The sequence below is a fragment of the Xyrauchen texanus genome, chromosome 21 (assembly GCF_025860055.1).
Source record: "Xyrauchen texanus isolate HMW12.3.18 chromosome 21, RBS_HiC_50CHRs, whole genome shotgun sequence".
Lineage (NCBI taxonomy): Eukaryota > Metazoa > Chordata > Actinopteri > Cypriniformes > Catostomidae > Xyrauchen > Xyrauchen texanus.
The window spans coordinates 34,650,044-34,666,925 of NC_068296.1; the positions used below are offsets into that span (position 1 = coordinate 34,650,044).

General features: G+C 37.7%; 1 protein-coding gene across 7 annotated transcripts in view; it reads left to right on the plus strand.

The window, feature by feature from the left end:
• Nucleotides 1–1,279: 1,279 nt before the first annotated feature.
• Nucleotides 1,280–16,882, plus strand: part of LOC127661321 (rho GTPase-activating protein 42-like) — a 177,892-nt gene continuing 162,289 nt past the window's right edge. For all 7 annotated transcript variants that reach the window (XM_052151944.1, XM_052151946.1, XM_052151945.1 and 4 more), the window contains exon 1: nucleotides 1,280–1,540. In XM_052151944.1, coding sequence (XP_052007904.1) covers nucleotides 1,387–1,540 — 154 coding nt within the window. In that variant the 5' untranslated portion in view covers nucleotides 1,280–1,386. The remainder of the gene's footprint in view (nucleotides 1,541–16,882) is intronic.

Below are 16,882 nucleotides of genomic sequence, written 5' to 3' on the forward strand. Positions count from 1 at the left end.
ACATCCTGCAGGTTTACTGATGTCACGCACAGATAAATCTATACGGCTGAAGAGCCCTTTAGGCTGTACAAGCTTTTGTCAAAGCAATCTTTGTGATATGTTGCTCTCTACCTCTTTCGCTCTCTCTGGATCAAACCAGTTGATTCTGTTCTTCATCCAAAATGTCCACATATGTACGTCTCATTCATATTTTGATCCTCCAAACAGCTGCATCGTGCCTATTCAAATTGATTTTTAAGCCAAGTGGATGTGAGCCAGCTGGAAACAATAATATTTTATACTTGCTAATGAATGATGACTACTGTAGGTAAAAAAAAAGTGTTTGTCTTAAACACTGTGAAATCGTATATTCACATTCTAGTTCTAGCCATATATATATATATATATATATATATATATATATATATATATATATATACAGTATATACACCCCCCAATTGTTTTTATAAATAAATAAATAAATAAGTCAACTTTAAAATTATTATATATATATATATAGTATACTAAAAAGGTTACTAAACAGTTCTGGTAACTGCAGTAAAACATGTTTATGAAAACTTGCATTGCTCATTAAGTCATTAACATATATATGATGAGGTTTATTTGTATGATGTAATGATCTGTTAAGCATTAATACCAACACATATTTTTTTTCTTTTATAAAAATATAATATTGTATCAATGTTTATTAATGTGCTTGGACTTGTGATCTGTTAATTCTCATACAGTTATTGCAGGCCCTACATATTATCCTGTTTTGTGCATAAGTATAATTTTACAGCATTTTCATTCAAATAAATAAAAAAATACGTTATAATGTTATTTTATTGCAGCACTTTATAATAAAAAATATATAATTAAATGTGATAAATGTATACTATAAATATTATAAAACACATTTTTATGAGTTCATTATTTATTGTATTAATATTATTTTATTGTTATGACTTTATATCACTGTAAGGCTCTAACCATTAAACATTGATCTAATATCACAGAAGCCCAGGATGCCTATAAAAGTGTGTGGGGGGAATGTGTTGGGAGATTATATGCCTGTAATAGTGCAATAAATTCTGTTGTAAGTTAATATAAAGCATTTGTAAGCATGCAACACATCTATAGGGACTGAGAGCGGGTGGTTTTATCTAATGTTGCCAGCAGGAGTCTCATGGTCTCAGGTTGAGCTGCTGGAGAAGTTTGAGTGGATGAAAGTTTGTGCACAGCGCGGAAGTGAAGAGAGGGAAGGAAAACTTTCACATGAACGTCTGCAGACAAGGAAACAATCCGCTATTCAGTGAGGTTCAGGATGATGACACGGATCAGCCGAAGTGTGTAAAGAAGCACCGAGTGTTATTGCATTGTGAAGGCTTTATTTGAGAGCTAATCATGGGACTGCCGACTCTGGAGTTCAGTGACTCTTTTGTGGACAGCCCGGACTTCAGAGAGAGACTCAAATGTCATGAAATCGAGCTGGATCGAACCAACAAGTTCATCAAAGAGCTGATTAAAGATGGAAACCAGCTGATTAATGCGCTGAAGAGTAAGTGGACAACACATCACTCTCTACTCACATCTGTCACATCTGTGCATGTTGAGTGGCTCATTAATGAGATGCCCACTTAGACAACATCTGTGGGCATCACAGGCGCGTTCCGAACGTTCTTTGCCATAGAGCTAATATGACTGTATGTAGGCAGCTCACTTGAGACACTGCAATGTGTAGAAGTATTATTATTTTATTATTTTAATTTGTAATACTAGTACTACCACTTCTGCTACTAATAACAATAATTCATTTTAAGGCTCAAGAATGCAAAAATAAATAAAAACAACTACAAAAACAAATAGGAGTGATCATTAAGCATTAATGCATTATGAAATGATGATCTGATCATTTATATATCACATAAATATTATCAAGTTTTGAACACACGCATAGTGATGTGATGCTATCGAATTGTAGTTGGAGGCAAAATATGTGCTTTTGGCTGAGGCTTTTTTTTCTTCCTCAAGCTTGAATGTTTGTGTGATAGTATCTGTTCCTGGTTTATCTAAAATTCTAAATGTTTACAGATGAAGGTCACTGATACAGGCACACTTTAGTCTGTCACTGGAGGCCTTTCATTTATTATCTGCGTACACTAATGTATTTTTCCAGAGGAAATGAATCAGTGCAGAAGAAATACAACATACATGTTTTTGGCTTTTTGTGCTCATTTGATTTGAGGGTCAGGGACTCAGGGTCATACTGAAGTCAGTCTGCATCCCAATTTGCATACTATCCATCCTGAAAAGTGGGCGTATAGGAGATTACGATTAATGCATCCAAATCACAGCATGTTAAAAATAGTAATGCTTTTCTATTTCCAAAGAATTTACAAAATGTTCATCTATGCAAGCTTTTTCAGCACACACAGAGGAACATCAGGCCATTCATTTATGAACCTTAAAGTTAAACCCAAAAATGACAATTCTCTCATCAGTAACTCACTTTCATGCCATCTCATGCCAAATGAACAAACAATTTTCTATACATTTTTGTCCATACAGTGGGTTCCAAAACTTTCAAGAAATAAAAGCACATAAAGGCAGCATAAAAGTTATCCATATGACTTCAGTGGTTTAGTCCATGTCTTCCGAAGTGATACGATCACATTGAGTGAGAAACAGACCACAATTTAAAACAATAAATAAATTAAAACACTTTTAAAGTTGTGGACCCCATTGACTTACATTGTATCTTCTTTCCATTGTTTTGCATCAAAAGAACTATAATTCCTCAAAGCTGTTTTAAGGAACATTTTTAGCTTCTACTCCGGGGTAGGTACTTTTGGGGGCATATTGGGACTGTGGGAGACTGTGGGAGATGCTACAGCCTGTGATTAGTCAAAAACCTATGACGCACAAAGCATTGAGAGATGCGAGCAGTCTGCAGCCGCCTTTTGTAAACCATCTTGTAGCTGCGAACCTGCTACTTAAAGGATTGTGCTAATTATACAATTCCCTTAACATAAATAATATTAAACCAACACAGTATACAAAGAGGATCACCTGTTTCACGTATGTATATGTGTGTGTGTGTGTGTGTGTGGGGAGGGTGACTTCATCAGGAGTTTATATTGTTGTACTATATAGAAAATAAAGTGATTTCTGGAATACTACATCAAATTGTTCCTGGATGACTAATATAAATAAACAGATGTTTACCGAGAGTGGGTAATTGAACTCTATTATGCACTAAAACATCATGAAAATTATGAGGGAAATATTGCATGCCTGCCTGTTACTGTGTGGTTATCTTGCATCAAGATGTCTTTTTAAGAAAATGCATGAGTATTTTTAGAACAGTAATTTATATTGAGTCATTAAAGGTTTTAGTGTAAATGATTGTGTTGATAAAAAGGTTTATAATGCAACTTCATCATGTTGTCTGATGAGTTCAGCGTGGAACACTGCACTCACAGCTTCACTTGCCTAGTAAACTATAACCTGAAGAAAACTGGAAAATGCTGCCTTCGGTGGCTTTAAAAGGAGGTAGGATGAAAATAAGGTGCATTTTAAAATGTTCTGAGACCAGTGTCCTCAAGAGTTCCATTCTTCCAAAGCGCTGTCGGTTAAGCCATTAACTGATTCGGCAGCAAGGCAGCTACCTGAAGCAGCCAAAGTTAATGTAAAAGAGCCCTAACAAAAGTGGCGTGCTCTGTCGATGTTGTTGATTTTGTTGTTATTGCTAATCACACGAACAAACAACGTTACAAGAAAAATGGTTCACACTAGATGACGTCACTAGGTGGGTTACTTTTGTGAGTGCAAATGCAAGACAGGAAAAATCTCCTCGGGTGTCTCGTTACTCTTTAAGAGTTCTCATCTAGAAAGTAACTAAGGGGAAAAGGACTGTAGGTGGGAAAAGGTCTTAGGAGGAATGACAGAGTAAGATTTCTGTCCATATTAAATATAGTGATGTTGTAATGTCCACAATTGCTACTGAGCATTGACTGAAATATGTGGGATTTATTTTATTAATGTTTATCAGGCTTTATGACCTGATTAAAATAATGTTCCAGGTTCAGTATAACTTAAGGTCTGTTAGCACCATATTTGGCAAATAAAAATCACATGTACAAGTAAAGTACTTACTTTTAGTGTATAGTACAAGTAAGTGAATTGGAACACTTGAGTGGGTTTACTTTTGTAAAACTTCCTGTTTCTGTAGCACAACTGGTGATGCTAGAAAGGTCATGGGTTCGATTCCAAGGGACTGCACAGACTGATATTAGATGGAAATGGACGTCCATCGTCGTCATTGACTATAGTGAATGTCATAGGATTTCAAATGAGTGCAGTCGTACAATATCATATGAATTAACCAAATGTGAAAAGGCATACGAATCCTGCCGATTTTGCCGTTAGAGTGCGTTGGATGAGCCCCTGCACAATTTTGATATTCCTGGATTATCTAAAGGTGCGTACACACTGCCAGCGACTTTATCGCTGCAGGTCGCCAGTGGCTGGCGGTGAAGTCGCTAGTTGCCTAGTAACGTTTATAAATGACATTCACGGATGTCATTCCATTGCTGTTGACAGCGAATCTCTTTTCTTGCCACTAAAAACAGTGTACATAAAATGCTTTATATCAAAGATGAATGAGAAACCAGGCGTGCTGTTTGCCAGAGCGGCTGTTTATCTGCGGCGAAAATGCAAATGCCGTTCTGTCTGGGTCCATAAAATCCCCGCGATCTCAGATACACCTTTCCACGCAGTATTTTTCTTAAAAATGTCCTTGTACGTGGGAAGAGACATATCATAGAGCACTGGAAAATTTCTAACAGCAAGAATTAGCCTTTCATCCATCTTTCCGTTACTGCAGGAGCTGAGAGAGAGAGAGAAGGATCACGTGAGCTCTCTCGTCGTCTCTCCTATTGGCTGTCGCTTCCGTTAGTCGCTCCAAAGTTGAACTTTTCTCAACTTTGTCGCGTCGCAGGACACGCCCACATCTAGCGCCAACGGTCGCGACAGCTCGTGTCGCCGGAAGTCGCTGTGCTCGCATTGAAAATGAATGGTATTGAGTCGCTGTCGCGTGCGATGTCGCTGGCAGTGTGTACGCACCTTAATTCTCATGCACAGGCTGTGAAAATACTGTCTTTTTTTATTTGTGTCTTTTCTTCTAATGATAATATAAAGTTTTTCTTCTTATGTGGCACTGCTGACCTTCAGACAAAGAAAAAGATAGATTACTTGTTTTGCTAAATGCCACACTGGGACAAACCAAAACAATAGAAAATAGGGCGAAAGTTTGAATGACATATAAAATGTTGCCAACAGTAACTTTATCAATTTAAGATTTTTTTTTATTGACACTCCTAAAACTCTCATGTCCTTGTTCTTTCTTTGTGTGACGCACAAAAACAAGCCATGCTGTTATATTGAAACAAGTCAACTATTTTTCCACAATTGTGCAAAGGACTAATGTCCTAAAAGCTCTGCTTTAAATAGGCCCATGATCCTCTTCATGACATAATATTATGTGTATAATAACCACGTTAATCTTAACATACCCACAATATTAAACATGTTATTAACATACTTTTAAAACAGATGCTCACAAGCATAACCAAATTAACTTTTCAGAGGGTTCCTTGTAGCAGAACCTTCTTCAAAGCTTTTTCTTCCGGCAGTGGGGTTTAGAAATGAACCACGGCTCTTCTGCAAACATGATTAGTCCCATCTAATTTTGGAGCAGAGAGTCTGTCAAGGTAATTATGAGTAGATTCAGTTGAAGAGACTACTTACCGCCTTAATGGGTTAGAGGCGAGGCCTGATCAAAATGCCTTCTGCCTTATGAAAGTGATTAGTGGTTTTTGCTCTGAATAAGATGGATGACAGGGTCACATTTCTGTCCATATTAAATATGATGATGTTGTAATGTTCACAGTTGCTATTGATCATTGACTGGGATATTTGGGAAGTCGTTTTGAACATTTTGTATGGTTTATCCATCTTTTCTTTATGACCTGATAAAAGGAACGTTCTAAGTTCAATACAACTTAAGCTCTATCAACAGCATCCATGGCAAACAAAAACCATTTGCAGAGTAATATAGTATAGTCTTAAAATAGAAGTATAGGACTAGGAATTCTGGGGTGTTTTTCCCAAAAGCATCATTAGCCAACTATGGTCGCTTGGTAACAATGGAACCAATGGAACTGTTTGAGAAAGTTTGTTGGAACTACGGTTTCCTGAAACCGTAGTTCCAACAAACGTTCTCAAACAGCATCGCAAATATGTGTGGTTGGAACTACAGCTCTTTAACTGTGGTTAGCAGCAGCTCCTTGTTAGTTTGCTGTGTGGACATCATTTCACTTTGCTGAGGCTCAATATATATAATTCTGTGTATCTGTCATTGTGTAAAGACTTTGAACATGCTTGCATTCACTCATGCACTTAGGGAAACAGCTTATTCTGGCGCTTGCCGAAAGCGGCGTGTGAGCTGCGTTCTAAAATGTCATGTAAACACAAATGCAGCTGCTTAAGGGATTAATGCTATTAAGAAAAGCGCTATAACACACCTGGCTTCTGTCGGAGAACAGGGCTTATGTGTCCATGTTAATAAATAAGTTATTATATGGTTTTAAAGAGTGTGCATGTGTGTTCTTGCTCAAGTGCGACGGGGGAATCCCAAAGTCTGATGTAAAAAGAAACCCCGCTATTGCAGTGTAATGTATCTGTTGCATAATACAGTGCACACTGCTTTTCTGTCTTAAGCAGCTTTCACCATTAAACAGCAATATGGTGTATGCTTAAATAAGCTATATTCATTTGATACCCATTTGATGTCAGGAGAAGTTATGACTCCACTCCCTGTGTAACGTCATTAACAACAGCTCTATATTGTTGAACCAGCGTAGTTCGCACAATGGATGTGCGATATAGTTACTACGGTTTTGAGGAACAGTCATGACTAGCTTATTAATTTTTCCAACAATTCATCATACTATGATTGTTAAGCAGTGTCTTACATTGTTGAACAGGAAACACACCCCTGGGCATTTTAAAAGCAGAAACGTTGTCTAAATCGGCCTATTAGTGGGACTACTCTTTTAGGCGAACGAACTTCAGGTTGCGTGTTAGTTTGCTTCTTGTAAACAGTATCTTGTAGATCGTTGTGCCAATTTGTATGTCAGGAGTTTAAAGATTGGATACAACTTTGCACAGATAAAGTTAATAAGCAATTTTATTAGTATCATGTTTACATGTACAGTGTATATTTTAAAGTTTTTTCAGGTGCAATATCTTGCCCCACAGACTTTTATTGTAAGTGCATTACTAACTTCAACTGTTTGAAACTGTACTGTACAGGTTGAAATTATTGTCATCAACAGACCTTAACTTGCCTTAAATCAGGAACCATTCTCTCTATCTCTCTCCCCCTCCCTTTGCAAAAGTCAGTTCTCTGTTTGTATTTCCCTATTCTCCTGGGAGCTGTGTGTTTGTGTGAGTAAGAGCAATGCTTCAGGGGCTTTGTCACAGGAAATGCACAGTAAAAAATGTTATGCAAGCTTGTCCTTTTCTCCCACTGATAACGTTTCTCTCTAAAATTAAGTTTGTGTCTTTGCTTGTCTAAGATTCAAGGTGCTGTGTCATACATAATTCCTAAGCTAATTAATCAGAACTAGGATTGTTACTTGGTTTCCATCGGGTTTGAAAATGTTTGCACTTAAGCCGTTCCATCTATAGCGGTGACATGATGTGAGTATGGCTCTAACCTTACCATATTCCCTCTCAACAGCAGCTGGCTCATGTGGACTGAAGTCCTTTTTGGGATGTGACACATCATTGAAAGTCTCACGTGTATGAACAGCACTTAACAGAAATCTTCTAAACATTTATTTTGCTGCTTTCTCTTGTTACGTTTGGTAAGAATACATTGAAATATTGTAGTTTGTTAGACTTTTTTGAAGGCTTAGATTGACCGGTACATTAAGAGTAATGGCTCGTAGGAGTAATTTGTTTGTCAATCGGACCCGCTATTAAAAAGTAATGGTTATTCTTTTGCCATGTATGTTCCATGAAAAACCTTTAATCCATGGGACCTACCTATGGCACAACAGGTTCCATGTAGTGAAACAAAAGGTTCTTTAAAAAGGTTTTTAAAAAGGTTCTGCTCATCACATTCGATTTAGACTTCAAGCTCACAACCAGGATAAAATATAATTTATTTTGCACTTTTCACTTTTTGATTACCAAAATTTAAAACACTGCCCCCAGTGGCCAAAGCCGTAAGTGTTGTTGGGCATAGGGCTCCATTTTCAGGGTGTAATGTCCACATAGGAGTTGTTTCAGCTGTACATGAGGTAATAGAGTGAAGAGCTATACATATTTTATAAACTGTAAAATAATTCATAAATACCCCAGACCTAAACCTAACCATTAGTGGAGTCAAAATTAATGTTAGAGGGAATATGGGAACGTGATCTGGTTACAATCCAAACCCTGTTCTCCCACCCGACCCTGGTCGGTCATGCTACAAGGGAAATCAATTGTACGAGATGGCAAAATCTTATTAAATCATACAAGATAGCTCCAAAAAAACAAAAACACAGAAAACTTATGTAAAACTTAACACATAAATAAACCAACGAACAATGCTATTACGATTTTGACTACATTTTATCCCAACTAAAACCTCAAGTCCTCAACCTAACCATAAAGTGTAATCCCTTACCCAAACACTAAAGATAATAAAGTGTTGGATCAACAAGACTCACTGACAAGCACCATCTCACATTAGACATTTTTGCATCGGCTCAAGCGTGTTTAACTTCTCTTGAGGCGTGACAGGAAGTCACCCCTCCGTGGACAATTTAAATTGAAAAATGCTCACACATGCTCATACACTCAACAACAGTTACCTCTTTGGCCACTTGGGGCAGTGTTTCGATTTTTGGTAATCTCAGACCTATTTTAGCAAAAGAAAACTTGACCTTCAGTTTCCGACATAACTGTGAAGATCAGAACTGGTTAGATAGGAGGCAAGCTGAAATTCAAAGCCTGTACTGTATTGATTTCAAATCCTGTTTGTTGATTGGTGGATCTCTATGGGAATAAAAGTCATGCCTCTTCATACAAGACAAGTCATCTGATATCTTATGATTTCGCCATATACTATGAACTATCATGAGTTGTCGTGAGACTATGTACTGCTTTGAATTTCAATAAGCACAGAACGATTTTAGCTAAAGAAAACTTGACCTACAGTTGTTGATTTCACTGCGAGATCAGTCTGGCTGGATAAGAGCTAAAATTGTATGCCTGTATTGGATTGATTTAAAATTCAGTTTGTTGCTTGGTGAATCTCTGCAAGCCAAATTATCTGATATCTTATGATTTCGCCATCTCCTACAAAGTATTGCGAGTTTTTGTGAGACTATGTTGTTGGACCTTAGAGAGCAAAAAAATACAACCCCTTTACTCTTACTGTACCCATTATTTGGTGTTTTGAAGTGTCACTTTTGTTACCTGACTTGCATCATGCATTGCAATACACATGATTTACTGGATAATTGATCATTTATCCACATCAATTCACAGGTCTTTAAAGAATCCACTTCAGTACTTCCCTTTGATGTAAAGAGCAATTTGTCCTAAACTATATGGTCTTTTCTGCTAATTGAAAGAGACACTGTTTGATTGAATCCAAATGAGATGCCTTTGTTTGTTCGGCTCAATGGCAGTTTGGTTTTGTCTATGCAATTTATTCCAGGCAGTGCTCTGCTTTTTTATGCCTGCATCCAGAGTCTACATACAAAAATATCTTCAGCAGCACCTTCAAAGCCATCTAAAAGAAAGATGATTTTGTCATTCTGTCTTCCTCGGCTTGTAGACGCAGATTGATTACCATCCGAGACTCATGTCACTTTGCTTTTGCTGAAACAGACTTGTTTGTAAGACTACGAGTGATTCTGTGCAGAATGAATTTATTTAAAACTACTAAGATTCTGTGGGTCTCTTTTATGACAGATTGCATTTCAATCTGAATAAGACTGATAATAAAACTATTGTCTCACCACTGTAGCTCGTCTGATTGGCACAGATGTTTGGCGTCTCATTGGCTGGTTTTGTTCTATCAGCTGTACCTTAACTTCTCTTTAATGATGCTGTCTAATTTTGCCTAGTCTTCCATAAGTTGGTAGACAGATGTTAGAATTTTCTCAGTATGATGACATATCATATCAAGTTGGCAGAGGCATCTAATTAAAGGAATAGTTCACCCAAAAATGAATGTTATCTCATCATTTACTCGCCCTCATGCCATTCCAGATGTGCATGACTCTTTCTTCTGCAGAACACAAATTAATATTTTTAGAAGAATGTTTCAGCTCTGTAGGTCCATACAATGCAAGTGAATGGGTGCCAAAATGTTGACACTCCAAAAAGCACATAAATGCAGTATAAAAGTAATCCATAAGATTCCAGTGGTTAAATCAATGTCTTTAGAAGTGATATGATAGGTGTGGTTGAGAAACAGATCAATAATTAATACATTTTTGCTAGAAATTCTTCCCTCTGCCCAGTAAGAGGGCATATGCATAAAGAATGTGGGAGGAGAAGTTATAGTAAAAATTAACTAAAATATTGATCTGTTTCTCACCCACACCTATTATATCCCTTCAGAAGACACTGATTTAACCACTGGAGTCATATGGATTACTTTTATTGTGATTTTTTGGTCCGTCAAAATATTGACACCCATTCACTTGCATTGTATGGACCAAAAGAGCTGAGATATTCTTCTAAAATCTTAATTTGTGTTCAGCAGAAGAAAGAAAGTCATACACATCTGGGATGGCATAAGGGTGAGTAAATGATGAGAGAATATGGTGGTACATTTTTGGGTGAACTATCCTTTTAAGCCGGCACAGGAAATACTAGCAGATCACAAATAACCATAGGTGCTTGCTAACACCTGGCGCACTGTGTCCGACTTTTTGAGTAGATAAAATAAACCTGAAAAAAAGTTCTTATTAGACATATTCCAAGTCAAGAATTAGAAGATGTTATATCAGTATCAGTATTGCTGATCAGCTGAGAGACTAAAGACTAGAGACTACAACTATAACAAACTGTGGAACAAAGCAGTTCAGACCTTTTGCTGTAGCCAAAGTTCTGGCTAAGCGAGACTACAGGAAGACTGACTGTTGTAATAGTGCCCTCAGAAATGGGATGTAGAGGCCTGCCAGGCCTGATTTCTTCTGGCAGACACGTGGGCACCCCTGCTGAGACCATGATGAGTGATTGTCATCATTACCTGGAGCAAGTTTCTTCCTCTCTCAACCCCTTCTGTGTGGAATCAAAGGACAGGAACACCTATGGTTCAATGAGAGAACAATCCCTTGCTTCTTGTTAAGCCAGAGGTAAAGGAGGGTCTCTTTGATGGGCCGCTCTCATGGCCTGTCAAGAGCATTTGATTGGGTGTCAGAGGAATACAAGTCCTCTCTCAGACGTTCCCTAATATATGACCTGTCAGTCTTCAAAGTAACATTATAATTCGGGGGTTTTGTACGATTGCTTTTATATGAACTGTGGGCAAAAGCTCGTTAGGAAACAGTAATGGGCCTTCATGTGTGTTGCAGCCAGTTATGGACAAATAAATGATGTAATAAGCAGGACTGCTGGTGTACACATTTGTGGAAAATACACAGTAGACCTCCCCGAAGTGCTGTGGTGTTTTGAAGCACTTATTATTTTAATTTTTTTTAAAGGTTAAGGTCTTTAAAGTGTTATAATCGCTTTGTCTACCTCATAAATGGCTTGACGTGTAGTATATTAATGTATTTTAAATACCTAAAAAACACTAAAAAAACATTCCTAATATTATACAGAAATATTCGGGGTTAAACTTAGGGCTGTGATTTCCATGGCCCTAGGCAACAATCCAACAAGGTCCACCTAAACGTTTTTGCTGTGTGTTTGGTGGTGTCTGCACTTTCTGTCCATCCGGTGTACTAGGGCCTCCACAACAGGTGTGGGGGTATTGGCTCTAAATCCCACAACGGTCGGTCACCCCCTCCTGTTGTGGAGGCCCTAGGCAATTGTCTAGTATACCTATAGTTAGCGACACCCCTAACTTAAAGGAATATTCCGGGTTCAATACAAGTTTAGCTCATTAAACAGCATTTGTAGCATACCGTAATTTCCGGACTATAAGCCGCAACTTTTTTCCCACGCTTTGAACCTCGCGGCTTATACAATGACGCGGCTAATATATGGATTTTTCCCGCTTTCAGATTTTATAAAAAAAAAAAAAAAACATTCTGTGACGTGCTCAGTTTTTTGGCGGCGTGAAGCTTTCATTAGGCCAATGAAATTGCCGAACGGGTTAAGGGCAAAACAACTTTTTTTGTTTACTGTTTAGATTAAATCGAGCGCGCTCAAACTTCCCATCATTCTGATTACGGTAGTAATTTTGTCACCCTCACCATGGCAAAGACATGGAGAAACGCATATGATGCTGCTTTCAAGTTGAAGGCGATTGATCTGGCTGTTGCACGGGAGCTTGGTCTTAATGAGTCGATGATAAGACGTTGGAAACAGCAGTGTGAGGAATTGACTCAAGACAACTAAATCTGAGGCTATTCAACTCCGACACCGAAGGAGATGACTTCAGTGGTTTCAGTGCACAGGACGAGGAAGATAGTGACCAGTGACTTTATTGGTAGGCTACTGTTTACTGCAAATGTTTTATTACAAGCTGTGTGTGGCAGCGGGGGCGTGGTCAAGCGCCCATCCGGGAGAGAAAAGCTGTAAGGGCGCTTACACCTGCGCTAAATTATGTCTAACACCGGTGTCTAATTTCAAGTGCCCTGCTTCACGTGTCCTTCTTGGGAAAACTGTCACACGGGCACCAGTGTGACAGTTTTCAGCAGGGCACTTGACGTTCCAGGTAAGGCTTTTAATGGCCACAGCAATGTTTACAATCAATTTTATAAAGTTTCTCAATTCTTCTATGCGCCAACACTAGACTTACGTGTGTCACTTTCTCAGCTCTGTGGCTGCTGCCTTTTTATGCCGCTCTCCCCATACTTACTGAAATTAGACACCGGCGTTAGACATAATTTAGCTCAGGTGTAAGCGCCCTTACCGCTTTTCTCTCCCGGACGGGCGCTTGACCACGCCCCCGCTGCCACACCGTGTTTCGTTAAAGCCTATTTATTTTTGGTACAAGCCTGAGTAAAGTTCATTTGTTTCAATGTACCGGTAGGCACCTGCGGCTTATAGACAGGTGCGGCTTATTTATGTTCAAAATAATATTTTATTTAAAAATCAGTGGGTGCGGCTTATATTCAGGTGCGCTCAATAGTCCGGAAATTACGGTAATACAGTATTTATAGAATTTCATAAGAATAGCCACTAGACATAAGCAGCGTTCGCAAACATTGTTTGAGTGTGATAAAATCGCTTACTAACCTTTTCTGTGTAAAGTTATAGCCCATTCTATGATAATGATGTAATGTCAACAAACACTAAATTCCTAAAATGTCTGTATTGTCTGATTTAAACAACTTACAGCTCAAATAATACACAAGTTTTAACAGAAGAATTAATAAAAGCTCTTTTCTAAAATGATAAGCTTCACATTTCTGGTTTTAAACCCTCCATTGTAAGTGTCTCACTGGAACTTTGATTTTCTCTTTTTTTGTAAGAAAAGGAGGGACGAGTCAAAATAATGTTTTGTGGTGATCAACATTACGCCACAAATGCTGTCGATTGAGCTTAACTTGTACTGAACCTGGAACATTCCTTTAAGCTTCCTTGAAATTGTTTGGTATATGTCATTTTCTTTTCTGTGTTTATTTACTTCCTGTTGAAACAGGAAGTTGGGATGGGACATATCAAAGGATTTATCCATTTTTAATAGCGAATCCACATTTGTGACTTGCTATTTCTAGTTGGTGGCAAGTGGTATTAGTAGGAGGGGACATTGCCAATCTAGAGCAATTTTACTGGATAAAATAAAGGTGAGTCATTAATAATCTTGGTCTTATTTTATTGGAAGAGAAAGACTATAAATGTGTAAACATTTACAGTAACAATAATTTGGTATGGAGCCCCTACCAAATAGATATTGCATTCTCTTGCAATAAGTTGTGTGTGCTCTCACAATAGTTTGCATTCCCTCGCAAAATAATGATCATGGTTTTGCTATAGTAACCATATTTAAGTAATGATACAGAAAAATGAAAACTATGGTAATAAAAGTCATATGTTTGTGGTAATTATGGTTTTACTACAAATATTTATAAAATCATAGTGAGCACAATAATTACCATGGCTAATAGTAAAACCAGGCTTACTATATGGATACATTATACTGTATTTAAACCATAGTTTCCACAAATAAACATGGTTACTTAACTTTTCATACTTCAATATTACTATAGTAAAACCATTGTTTCTGCATAAAAACAAAAAAGAAAAACAAAACAATGTTAGCCTACAACAGTCATGGTTACTACAATATTACTGTAAAAACATTATTTCTACAATAACTATGGTTACTGCAGTCTACAATATTACTATAGTCAAACCATAGGCAAAATAGTGTATTTGTAAAGTCAAACCATAATAACCACAACATTATTATTAATTTTCCTGTATTATCACTATGGTTTCACTACAAATATAATGGCTGAAATATGATTACTGTAGTAAAACTGTGGTGTATTTATTGCGAGTGCATGCAAAATGTATTCCCGAAGAAACTATTGCGAGGGAATGCAAAACTATTTCAGAAAAATAAAAGAATCACGCCCTGTCCTTTAAGGGGCTCCATAGAAAAGTTTTGTGTGTCTGTGTCTGTGTGTGTTTGCATTGTGAGTGTGTTATCTTCTCAACCCTTCATTTCTGAGTGTGTATGTTTAGCATTGTTGCTGATTTATTGGTTTTATTTGACAATGTAAAAGAAAACCCATTGTGTTAATGTCTCAGCAGTTCATTCTTGTGTTTGTGCGTGGGTGTGTGTGTGTTTGTGTGCGTGTGTGTGGGTGTGTGTGCGTGTGTGTGTGTGTGTGTGTGTGTGTGTGGGTGGGTGTGTTTGTGTGTGCGCGTGTGTGTTGTGTGTGTGTGTGTGTGTGTGTGTGTGTGTGTGGGGTGTGTGTGCGTGTGTTTGTGTGTGTGTGGGTGTGTGTGGGGGGGGTGTGTTGGTGGGTGTGGGTGTGTGTGCGTGTGTTTGTGTGTGGGTGTGCGTGTGTGTGGGTGTGTGTGTGTGTGTGTGTGTGTGTGTGTGTGCGTGCGTGCGTGTGTGTGTGTGTGTGTGTGGGGTGTGTGTGCGTTCGTGCGTGGGTATGTTTTGCACTGAGGATGTTTTGCACTGAGTCTCACCTAGTAACTTATGTCTGTTATTTTTTTTCTACATTGTTGCTGATTTATTGATTGTATTTGACAATACAAAAAAAGTATTGTGTTTAAGTCTCACTAGTTCATTCTTGTATTTTTTTACGTGTGTGTGTGTGTGTGTATGTGTGGGCATGTTTATGTGGTTTATGAGGAATTAGTTTTAGGTTACAAACTGGTAATTACAAGGGTATTATGCTATAAATGTGGTTTATGAGGAAATTTCTAGTGTCCCCATAATTCAAATCACTTAAAACACATAGAAAGTTTTTTGTGAGGGTTAGGTTTAGGGTTAGAGGATAGAATCTATAGTTCGTACTTGGGTTGGGCGATGTCCCCTAAATTGGCAGTTGACGATGTTGACAGTAAAACATCGCGATGGACGATGATATCGTCGGTGGGGGTGGGTGGGGGTATATAATTTCATATAATTTTCAAAAATTATATGAAAAATTATAATTTCGTTATTTTACTAACCCAACTAATGACTCGTCTGCGCTTTATCAGTAGGTTGCACGACACGTGAAGCATTTTTTTTTTTTTAGCTTTCACTTAAGAAGATATAGTAATATATCTCTTTACATAAATACCATTTTCCACTTAAAAACTATAATTTCGTTATTTTACTCACTGATGAGCAAAAGGTCGAGGGAGAAATGACCATGTACCTGCAGGAAATGGCCATTGATGGGGAAGAGGACCCGCTGACTTGGTGGAAAACGAACGACAAAAGGTTTCCGTTCATGGCAAGATTAGCACGGAAATATCTGTGTATGTGCTACCAGTACTCCGTCAGAGCGGGTCTTCAGCACAGCGGGTAGTGTAGTTACTCCAATCCGCAGCTTATTAAAACCAGATAAATTGAATATGTTGAAATTTAAACATGGTCTATGGTGAAAGATATTAGACCGCATTAGATTCCGCATTTTTTCGCCCTCCGTTGCGGAGCAAAATTCGATTTTGCATATCATTTTTTAAACGTTCATTTGTGTAGTTCATATGACCACTTTACAATATTTCAATAACATAATTTATTTTGTAGCCTGTGCTGAAGTTAATTGTGCTGCTAATTATAAGTGAAATGTTAATGCCGAGTTTCGGTCTGAGTGTTGTTCCGTTTTCTTGTTCTTTATTTGTTGTTCTTCTATGTTTTAATAAATGTGTGTTATTCATATTCACCTTGTTTCTTTCATTTGATTTGACATTATGGATTTATGGCCAAGGAAATTTTTCTTTAAAAGTATTAACCAGACAAAAGTTATTTGACGTTCGCTGGTCTGGGTTTATCTTAAACTGCCGCTTCAGTGTATACAAGAGCTATGTGACAATGAGCAAGATTTTCTGAGACACTACAACTACTAATAATTCATTAATAAAGGCTATTTTCTTGTAGCCTACAACATAAAATATTTTAATCTAAATGTACAGTGTAAGACATGTAAAAAAAGACAAGAAGCTAACAATGTCAAGATCAATATTTGTGTAGCCTGCC